The 12,021-nt window shown below is 43.1% G+C and overlaps 1 protein-coding gene across 2 annotated transcripts in view; it reads right to left on the reverse strand.

Moving 5' to 3' along the window:
* Positions 1 to 12,021, reverse strand: part of LOC140190671 (coronin-1C-like) — a 179,259-nt gene that overhangs the window by 28,698 nt on the left and 138,540 nt on the right. For both annotated transcript variants that reach the window (XM_072247436.1, XM_072247437.1), the window contains exon 4: positions 1,980 to 2,109. In XM_072247436.1, the coding sequence (XP_072103537.1) occupies positions 1,980 to 2,109 (130 nt within the window). The remainder of the gene's footprint in view (positions 1 to 1,979; positions 2,110 to 12,021) is intronic.

Here is a 12,021-nt window from a genome sequence, read left to right on the forward strand (position 1 = left end):
TTTGAATTTTGAGATCCTGATATTCAGACACATTTTTTCCATCATCGGCTAACGGCTGTGCAGAAGAAAATGGTGAATTTCATGCTTCAGTGTTTGCCTGCATGGAGGCAAGAGGAGTTACTTGTGTTTTGCACAGCAGTTTTGTGCCATTGTGTTCATTTGTCCAGCAACCTTTATTCAGAGGCTGAGTCACATTCACCCCCAGCTGAGGGCAATGACCTTGAGCGTATCACACAAATCAGCCTTGATCAGACCACCTCACCAGTGCAGACCAGGGGCCTAATCTGGTCTGACTCAGATGGCAAAACAATGCAGCATTTATAGAGAAGCAAGCGGGATACGAGATTAAGTTGTTGTTTAGAGCCACAGCTTTCACATGTCAACAGAAAACTGCAATGATTTTTTTTCAAAAAAGCTTTTGTTCACCTTTTCTTCGACATCATCGTTATGTGACTTGTCTTAAGACATGGGTGATTATGCTCTTTGACCATGCCTGTTTTTGGCAAATTTTTCTACAGAAGTGATTTCCCAATGCCTTCTTCTGGGCGGTGTCTTTACAAGTCGGGTGACTCCAGCCATAATCAATATGTCAATAATCAATATGTCTGCCAGGCAGACAGTCTTCAGAGACTGTCTGCCTGGTGTCAGTGGTCGCATAACCAGGGCTTGTGAAATGCACCAGCTGCTCATATGACCATCCAAATTGCAATATGCCTTTCAACATAGTTTGTGTTAACTACAAACCGGTATACCCTGCACTTTTAATGTTTACAGAAATAAAACACTCTATAGCACTAGAATTAGCTGACATTAAGCAAAATACAGTGGATTCCAGTTAGAAGCAAGAGAAAATCTGCAGATGCAGGAAATTCAAGCTTTTTTCTCCAGTTCTGCCGAAGGGTCTCGGCCTGAAACATCGACTGTACTCTTCTCCATAGATGCTGCCTGGCCTGCTGAGCTCCTCCAAAATTTTGTGTGGAGTCCGGTTAACTGGGACACATCGGGACCAGTACATTTTGGCCCAATTAAGTGGCTGTCTCAATTGGCCTAAGTTTTATGGAAAAAGTTTTTAAAAAAGTGCAAACTACTGTATAACTAAGTAACAAATTATGTATTTAAATGAAGTACAGAATTTATCATAACACAACCAACACTACTACAGTCCAATAAAACTGTGTATTAGTTCCTAATAATTATCAGAGGAATTAAGTGTACGCTGTCGTGTTCTTTTGATTGACTGTAAATGAACAAAGTTAGTGCAGATCCCTAGAACAGCTAATGGACTGCCGTCATACAATACTTCTGATGATTGTATCCTCCAAATCTTCATTTACATTGTAACATTCAAGACGATTGTCCATACTTTCAAATTCTTCAAAGTTCCCAACTTGTTGAAGCAGTGGCATAGTTTCATTTTCACTCCTGGCTGTTTGTGGCATCTGCAAGCCTGAATGCTTGAAACCGTAGTGAGCAAAATAGTTCGGAACTGTCTCACTACTTATTTCTTGCCAACTATCAGCGACAAAAATCACTGCTTTTTGAACACAAGCACACACAACTGATGCTGTAAGCGTGGTGTAGTGTCTAACAGACATGCGTTCATGCGGCTGGTGCTAGTTTGAGGCTGTTCAGCAGCAGTCTCCTGTCCAAATTAAGCAGCATAGTGTCCCAAATAACTGAAGGGAGTCTCGGCAATTTTCTCGATTAGTTGTTTTTTCTTTAAGAGTTGACCCAAATAAGTGACTGCCCTGATTAATGGCCCAATTAACTGGAATCCACAGTATTATTAAAACAACTTCACTTAGTTATAATTCGCTAAGTAGTTCCGTGGTGGGAATAGGGTGGTTAAGGCAGCTGGAATGGATGTTTCTACTAAGATTCTTAAAACAAGGCAAGGCCCAGTACCCTGCATGCATTTCACCTGCACAATTACTACCTCTAGCCCCATGTTAGCATCCTAGAGCAAATTGTGATCTCACCTGCACTAAGGAGAACATTGCGTGCTGTTGGATGCCAAGATACAATACCAACTCTCTTGGAGTGTCCTTCCAAAGTTACAGCAGGTTCAGTGATGGAGGCTGTCAGTCCACTCTCTGGGATCTGCCAAATCTATCCACAAGAAACAAACTATATTATTAAGTTGGTTCACAAAAAAAGTTAGTACATCTTCAAGGTATACTACTCACATTCATTAATTCTGAGCAAGCTTACCAACCAGGGAAAACTTATTGAGTTGCATCTTCTCTTTCTGCCACTAGGGGCAGCACCAGCAGGTGTAAGCATGAAGATTGGGTATTGCAAAACAGGTTTCCTACGCTTTCCTCTGCTGTCACCAAATTATGCAAGGAATGTTAGATAACTTGTTAAATTATCTAAATACTAGACCTACACTGACACAAATAAAACACGTGCAAATCCAATCGGATTGAGTTAGATACATCCGTGCAGAAGCTTAAATCACTGCAGAAGATACAAGAAAAAAAAATTGCAGGAATAGTAATAGTTTGAGATAAGAAAAAATATAACTGAATAGGTTAGATCCAGTTTTCCAGTAAAGGCTACAAGATTTTCCAAATTCTGAAGGTGCTTTAAAGTAAATGCAAGAAGCGGAAAAGGTGCCCAAGCCATGCTGGCATATTACATGCATAGGCCAATGATGGGTTTTAGGTCAGTGGGTTAAATAGCCAACAAGTGCACTGCTCTGCCTGGAATGATGCCTCTTGATAATGAGTTGAACTGAAGTTATGCAAACAAAAAGCATTCAGAACACTCCAAATTTGTGCCCTGTGGAGGGTTTGGGAGATACAAGCTGAGCCATTCACTGTGGACCAGCTCCAACAGGCACCACACTCCTGTGGCTCTCCTGTTCAGGTTCTGGTCAGCGACGGGCTCCAGGATGTTGGACGTGATGACAGTGAATCCTAAACTACGGTGGGTAGGCTCTCTCACAATGGAGACCACTTTTATTTGCCAGATAGTGACAAAGAAAACAGTTCTCACCTGTTATCCCAGTGCTGATGCATGCAGACATTGACGACGTATCACAGGCTGCAGTACAGAGAGAAGTGAAGGTTGCCCAGACATGCACACTAGGAAGACCTTTGGCCCCTTCACAACTTCTTTATTATTAAGATCATTTTTGATCTGATACTGTACATCAACCTCACTCCCCTGCTTGTCTCCAATCCATCAGTTTCTGCAAACCTTTGAGATCCCCAAGACTCACTACTTTAAGACATCATAAAATAGCCAAGTTATTTTACTTTTAAAAATGAGTCCTCCGTCAAAGTTTCTTCATAAGAGCAAATGTCCCTTCTGCCTCCATCCTGCCAACACCCTTCATGACCTTTCAATCAAATTCCCTATCGCAGTTCTCAACACCAGCAGGTGCAAGTTTAAACTTGCTAACTTTCCACACACCCCCAAGTGTGAGTTGCTAACTCACACAGAGCAGGTATCAGTTTAGCAAACCTTTCCTGGACCATTTCCAATGTACTGTCATCTTCATTAACAGCAACAACACACAAAATGCTGGAGGAACTCAGCAGGTCAGGCAGTGCGAACCAGAAGTGAATTAACAGTTGACGCTTTGGGTCGAGACCCTTCTTCAGGACTGTAACAACAATCCTGCAGGTAGAACAGAAGTGGTCTCACCGGTGCCCAACACAACTGAAGTACATCAATTCTATTTCTGTCTTCAGCTCCCCTTAACAAACAGGAGTTTTCCTATTTGTAACATTAGCATACTGCCCTTTAGCAAACTATGGACACTATATGAATGTGACCCTATATTGATATGCTTAAGAACACCAAGATGTTTGCAGCCCATCACTATTTAGTTGATGTTTTTCTTATTTCTCCCTTTACCCACTCATTTAACCTATCTTAACCCTTTGTGGCCTCTTTGCTCTCTCCATAACTTACTACCCTTTTTTGTCATCAGCAGAATTAGCAACTGCTTTGACTAGGGTGTACTGGACAATTTCCAAATCTATGAGCAATACAAAACTAGAAGCCATTGTGAATGGTGAGAAGAGTATTAGACTTTAATGAATATAGACTAGACAATGGAATGAGCATATTGCAAATGAAATTTAATGCTGAGAAGTGTTAAACCTTGGAAAGAAGAAGGTAGCAAGGCAATATAATTGAAGGAACGATGACAGATGGAGGAATACACATGGAAGTGGAAGTGGCGTGCCAGGTTGAAAAGTTTAATAAAAGCACATGGCACCACATGCTCTATAAACAGAGATACAGAATACAAAAGCAAGAAAGTCGGGAACTGTTAAGCACCCAACTGTGAGTCAGGCTTCAGGAAAGATGCAGGTGCTATATATAGAGCAAATACAAAAGTGAATTACTAAAATAATTTCATGAATGAAGGACTAGTAGATAATACTTGAAAAACTGGCGGCGTTCTCCTGGGAACAGAGGATGCCCACAATGCTTTCAAAAGTGCTTGTATGGACAGGAATTGAAGTATGAAATAAAGATTACAAGTGACTGGCAAAAGAACTAAGAGCAAATCTTCTGTCTCATTTTACGGCTAGTATCTCAAAAGCACTGGCAAAGGCAGCAATAAAGAGACAGAGATTGGCTTTATTTGTCACAGGTACATCAGAGCATACGGTGAAATGCATCTTTTACATCAAATCAAATCCGTGAGACTGCACTGGGCAGCCCACAAGTGGGCTTCCGGCACCAACAGAGCGCATCCACAATTCATTAACCGTAACCATACGCCTTTGGAACACGAGAGGAAACCGGTACCAATACAACCGTAGCAGCCAGTGAGATAGGAACAGGCTGGTGCAATGAGCAGAGAACTGACATTGCTGCTATCTCACAGCCACTGTGACACAGGTTCAATCCTGGCCGCTGTTGCTCTACATTGAATTGATATGTTCACTCTGTATCTGGATGGGCTTTTCCCAAGCGCTCCAGGTTCCTGCCACCTCAAGAACACACTACGCTAGATAGGTTACTGCAGCCTACCAACAGTAGGTGAGTGGCAAGAGACTGAGGGCAGAGTCGATTGCCACGTGAGAGAAGATAAACAGTGAATTAAGTTGGGTAATGGGTTATAGATTTATGCCAAGAATTGCCATAGACCTGATAGACTGAATACTGTTATAGGGAAAAACTGGAGAGGAAGCAGAAAAGAAAATTTGCAAGGCGAGTGGAGAAGGAGTCAGACTGAGTGGATTACTCTTGAAGATGGGTTCCTTTCATTATAACACCATTCTGCAACCATTTATGGACTCATTGTCATTAATGTGCATTGTTGTATGATGTGGGCGATCATGCTCTCATAACCATTTTTCTACAGAAGTGGTTTGCCATTGCCTTCTTCTGGGAAGTGGCTTTACATGACGGGTGACCCCAGCCATTATCAATACTCTTTAGAGGTTGTCTGCCTGGCGTCAGTGGTGGCATAACCAGGACTTTTGGTACGCATCAGCTTCTCCCATGGCTTCAGGTGCCCCTGATCGGGCAGCGGGGTTCTAAGCAGGTGCTACACTTTGCTCAAGGGTGACCTGCAGGCAAGCGGAAGGAAGGAGCGCCTTACACCTCCTTCGGTAGAGATGCGTCTCCACCCAGTCACCCAGCTTACGGACCAGATGACCCACAAGAACATGCAATCTAATGAAGAATATTGGACATATTTCTTCAAAATTGCACTGCTTGCTCTTCTCTTTGTAAAAAAACACCACAGAAGTAGCAAAGATTAAGAGCATACATGCTAATTGTATTATTCACTCAAAATAATTCCTCTGCCTCTTGAAAATGATCAGGTTAATCCCTGATGCGAAACAGAGCACCTCTCCCTCAGTTTGCCTCATGCACTGAAGCCTGGTCATTACAGCGTTGCTCAATGTGAGAGCTAGTTTTGTGACAATGGACTGGATTGTTTATTACATAATACTATCAACTACAATTCAATAGTATTTGGCACTTTAGGATGTTTTGATATTATGAAAGGTACTGCAGATTGGTCAACACTGTTCAGGACAGGCATGATCAAAAATAATCAATTTAAGGCTGAAAGATAATATTTTTATTTTTAACATGGGTGGAGAGGCCATTGTGTGTATTAATACAGCATGTTGCCATTTCTGTTGATAACTGAAATGATGATGCCAGTCACTTTTTGATTAATTTGATGGGCAAGTAGATGAAAGGGCAATAATTATATGTCAGAACATGTCGAGCACATGCAATTCAGAGCATTGTTCTTGTGGAAGGTGATAAATAACAATAGTTGGAAAAATATTTAGTGTTGTTATCTGCATGTAGTAACGACTTTCAACAGCAGATGGCAGTCATGCAATAACACATGAAATTCAATTCCCATACATTGAAGCCTCAAGAAGTCCCCAAACTTCAATCTATGCTGCTAAATTTACAGTGTGGGTTCTAACGGGACTAAATGCTCCAAACAAGTGCAAACAAAGGTCACTGTGGCTCATGAAGCAGATTGTTACCTGGCCAAATACTTATTTCCAGTGACAAAACACCACGAGTTCAAAAGCTACGTTCCACACATTTTTCCAGGTGTCCAAAGAGATCCCTTACTCAAAGGTGCACAAGCATCTGTATAAAGGGCAGTAAGACACCTTAGTAAGTGAATATTCAGAAAAAAGTTGGGTGGACATTCAAGCAGAAAACAATGGATTCACAAAGAATAACCGCGGGGTTTGCATCCCAATAAATGATGCCAAGGTATCTGGGGAAATTCTTAAAACTCTCTATTCTTTATTCAACACAAAAGGACTCTTCAAGTCCAGCAGTGACCAACAGTCAAGTTTCTATCAACAGTTAGATTATGAGGACACTCAGTCCTCGTTTATTGTCATTTAGAAATGCATGCATTAAAAAATGATACGATGTTCCTCCGGTATGATATCACAGAAACACAAACAGACCAAGACTAAACCTGACAAAAACCACATAATTATAACATATAGTTACAACAGTGCAAAGCAATACCGTAATTTGAGAAGAGCAGACCATGGGCACGGTAAAAAAAAAAGTCTCAAAGTCCCGATAGCCCCAACATCTCACGCAGACAGTAGAAGGGAGAAACTCTCCCTGCCATGAGCTTCCAGCGCTGCCAACTTGCCGATGCAGCATCCTGGAAGCACCCGACCACAGTCTGACTCGAGTCCATCCGAAAACTTCGAGCCTCCGACCAGCCCTCTGACACCGAGCACCGGGCACCAACTCTGCCGAGCGCTTCGACCCCGTCCCGGCCGCCAAGCGACAAGCAAAGCCAAGGATTCGGGGCCTTCCCCTCCGGAGATTTCAGAGCGGCAGCAGCGAAACAGGCATTTCACAAATTTCACCAGATGTTCCTCCGTGCTCTCACGTCTGCCTCCATCAAATCAGAATTGTGCATGGCATCCTACTTGACAGATAACAGATATTCATCATCGGAGAGGCCGCGCAAGCTGTGTCGCGCCATCTTCTCCTCCTCAGTTGGACTGAATTGCACATCACTTCCAACAATTAAGAGCACAATCCAATCATTATGGTTTGGTAACACCATGACCACATTGATCACTTGGCAATTTTGTTCTAATTGAGTTATTTCTTGTAAAAATTGTTTAATACGTTTTTCATGTGAATGCTGCTTATACGACGCCATGCCCCTGCGATGCTGCTGAAAGCATGTTTTTCATTGCACCTGTGCATAGATGTCCTTGTGCAAAATGACAATAACCTCACCTTTGATCAATCCTTACTAAGCCACGCTGACTATCCCTAATCAGACTATGTTTCTCCAAATGCTCCCAAATCCTTTCTCTAAGAATCCTCTCCAGTCATTTCCCCACCACTGATGTAAGACTCACAGGTCTATAATCCCCAGGATTATTACCTTTCCTGAACAAAGGAATAAAATTTACCAGCTTCCAATCATCTGGTCCTGTGGCCAGTGAGGATGCAAGGATCATCGCCAACTGCAGTAATTTCTTCCCTCATTTCCCCAGGTCATTTAGGGCATGTCCTTTCCAAACCCAGGGATTGTGCACATTAGCCTATTCTCGCCGAACTCACATTTGTCAAGGTCATACTGACAGGTAAATACTGAGGCAAAGTATCATTAAGGACTCCCCCACCCCCCACCCCAACTCCTCTGACTCCAGGCAAGTTTTCTCTTTGACCCACAATTGGTCCTGCCTTTAGTCTCATGTTCTTCACACATGTGTATAACTCTTGGGGATTTCCCAAATCCTACTTGAGTCCTGGGCTCAACTGGCTCCGGCTGACAGTACCCGGTATGGGCCCCTATCCAGGGTTACAGATCCCACTGCCTTGTGGGTATCTTCGGGAGAAGAGAAGGCTAAGGAGTAAACCCTACACAAGTCCAGAGTGGAGCCCCTAAGGTGGTTGGATGACATATCACGTCACCTCTCAGCAGCTCCTGCAGCCAAACAGGTGCAAAATGTACTGCTTCGCATTCCTTTGGACCACATCCACGAGGCCAAGAGGGGGATCTTGATGTCTGGGCAGCCCAGGATCTCCATATTCATCACGCAGGTCTGCGCCCTGGACGGGAGCATCCATTGTCTATTTAGACAGACGGAGTCATTAATTATTATTATTTATTATTACTTGTGTCCCCTTCCAGCTCTCTCCTAAATCCATTTTAAAGCTTTTTCCTGGCTAGCTTATAATTCTGAAGAGCCCTGTCTGATTTTTGCTTTCTAAACCTTAGGTATAGTTCCTTCTTCCTCTCAACTAAGTGCTCCAGCTCTTGTCAACCATGGTCCCTTCACTCTACCATCCTTTCATAGTCTCAAAGGGACAAACCTACCCAAAATCCCATGCAAGTGCTCCCTAAACAACCTCCACATTTCCACTGTACATCGGTAGAACATCTCTTCTCAATTTATGCTCAAAAGGTCTTGCCTTATAACATCATAATTAGCCCTTCCCTATTAAAATACTTCCTCATACCATCTGCTCCTATCCCTGTCCAAGACTATATTAAGGTCAGGGTGTTGTAGTCTCTGCCTCCAAAATGCTCACCTGACCAGGTTCATTGCCTAGTACTAGATCCAGTATGGTTTCTTCTCTAGTCAGCCTGTCAACCTATTGTGTCAGAAATCATTCTTGGGCACAACTAACACATCTTATCCATCTAAACCCCTAGCACTGAGGAGATGCCAATTAATATTAGGGAATTTGAAGTAATCCATGACAACAACCCTTTTATTTTCGCACCTTTTCAAAGACATCTCCTCAGTGTTGCTGCTGCTAATGGGGGCCTAGCAAATATGACTAATTGCTCCCTTCCTGTTTCTGACTTCCACCCACAGTGATTCAAATGGAGCTCGCTCCACAATGTCCCCTTTTTCTGCCGCTGTGATACCATCCCTGACTAGCATTAGGGTCAAAGTCCTTTGACAAAAGGAGATTTCTAACTGTCACATGAATCACCATCAAGATGTGCAGGTCCATTATACAGAGATGATGAAACATGCCGAGTGAATTTCACTTGTTATTTTTCAGTTAAAGGGCAAGATGTGAGTCACCAGGAGCTCAAAGGGTAATGCTGCGATCACCAGTAAAGAACATTTAAAATATTTACATAGACTTTATTCCAATCTCCTACATTCATTTGAAACTAGATTTTAATTATAGGCCATTTTCAAACTATTAGCTGGCGAGATCCTTTGAAGGATATTTACCAAGAGCAGAGACTTTTTTGCTCAATGTCACAAAATGCAGAGGCAACTGCTGTGTACATACATCTATTGATGCTTCTGGACACACCTTCAGTGATGTTCCTGGAATCATCCGGTGTTTCGGGCCTTTCAACATCATACAGCCTCCCCCAGGTGACCCAGCCGGGGCTGATCAGACCCCAGCTTGTGTCCAGATGGCTAGCTACTTATGACTCCATGGCTCCCCTCTTTTGAGCCACAGCCACCTTGAGGCCCTCTCTGCCACATCGGTGGTACTGCGGATGGCTCTCCTCTTCCTCTCTCCCTCAATACCCAAAATGCTGAAGGCTCTAACTAAAGAACGGGCTACGAATCCCCTACAACCAACCTCCACTGGGAGACACCTTGCTCTCCATCCAGCCTGCTGACGGTTGCTGACCAGTCCTGCCTCAATGCTCTTTGGTTCTTCGAGTAAGATGTTTTGGAGCCTTCCTTCTCCCCTTCTCCAAACCGTTCAGCTGCGATACTGACAATAATTGTTGTCATGGCTTGCAGCTTTGTATCAACCCCTCCTTTCGCCGTTGCCTCCAGAATTTGGTTAACATCTTCATCAAACTGCTTCCACAGTGAAGTCATGTTAGCTGCAGGCCATTTGATCCACCTCCTGTTAGACTTCATGTTAGAGGGATTAGTTTGCAACACTTGGAGGTTCCGGACACTATGGGGTGACTCCGGGCCTGGCCGCTCCTTCGCCTCACCAGGTTGGACACCTGCACGTTGTGCTGCTCCTGCTCCCACCAAACATTTCATCCTCGTTTGGTGGATCTTCAAGCCACGATCATTCTTGCAGATTTTGCCACATGCACACTGCTTCCTCATCGTCGTTTGTTCATTGCCTGGGTCTGATGTCGTTGTGTCCATCCGACTGGGGTGCTCATCCAACAGTAGTGTTTAAAGCACAATTCTGAAAGAGAGGGCAAGTCCTTCCAACCCAGCTGAATGCTGGTACTAACCAGTGGTTACAGATTGGGGAAAATCAGTCTAACTATATGAAGATTTAATAAAAGTTTCATTTTGATTCTCCAAACACAAGGATGAAGAACAAAACTATGTCATGACTCATATCCTAGAACATGATCCTTTGAGACACCAAATCTGAGGACGTTAATCAGAAATACCTCTCTCGTTTACCTCCATAATTTTTAGCTAGTGGCACCTGTATTGAACCTCAGCGTCAGGGAGGCTGAAATCTAACAGAATCAAATCAGCGTTTGTTATTTTAAAGGAAAAGCACAGTACTTTTAAACATTTTTTTAAATAGTAGATAAAAATTTTCAAGTTCCAGACAATCCTTCTTTTGAATTTAGATCAGAAACCATCAAAATTCTAGGGCTGAAGTTAAAGAAGTTACAAACTCAAATAGAAAAGACTGTGTAATGAACACATCAAAGGTATCAATTAAAACACTGGAATTCCTAAACAGTGACGAAAACAGCTACTCACACAATATGAAACAGATTCTAGATCAGAGACCAGGGATCTGACAGAGAAAAGACTCTGCTCCATTATATGATCATTGAAAGAAGGTGACATGAGTCAGAACTTTAAAAAAAGTGCTGACAGAATAACACATACATAATACTGGAGAAATGTAGCAGGTCGACTGCATATTCCTCTCCATAGATCTGCCTGATCTGCTGAGCTCCTCCAGCATTATGTTGGCTATTCTGGATTTCCAGCATCTGCAGACACTCTTGTTTATGAATTGTTGAACAAGAATATTAACAAAGTCGGTAAAAGCATGTGTGAGGGAATGGCTGTGAAGTTATGGTCACGCTCAATCCCAAGATCATCCAGAATCTACCGAGGAAGACGAGTGTTTAAGCTGGATTTTCAGAAACCCACACCACGTAGGGTTGTGCTAGCTCTTGCTCAGGCCACAAGAAATTTAAATTATTCAGTGTTATCATTTCAGAGGATCTGCCCCGCATCCAGTATGCAAGTGCTAGAGCAAACATGGTGTGGTAGCGTCTCTACTTTCACAATTTTGACAAGATTCAGCATGTCACCCTAATACTCTGACGAATTTCAACAGATGCACGGCGGAGAGTATACTGACTGGTTACATCACAGCCTGGTGTGATAACACCAAAGCTCTTGAACAGAGGATGCGGCCCAGTCCATCACAGGTAAAGCCCTCCCCACCTCTCTGCATGGAGTGCTGTCACAGGAAAGCAGCATCCATCATCAAGGACAGCCAGCACCCCAGCTCTCTTCTCGCTACTGCCATCGGGAATGAGGTACAGGGGCCCAACGTCCCACACTGTCAAGTTCAGGACCAGTTATT

The sequence above is a fragment of the Mobula birostris genome, chromosome 31 (assembly GCF_030028105.1).
Source record: "Mobula birostris isolate sMobBir1 chromosome 31, sMobBir1.hap1, whole genome shotgun sequence".
NCBI lineage: Eukaryota > Metazoa > Chordata > Chondrichthyes > Myliobatiformes > Myliobatidae > Mobula > Mobula birostris.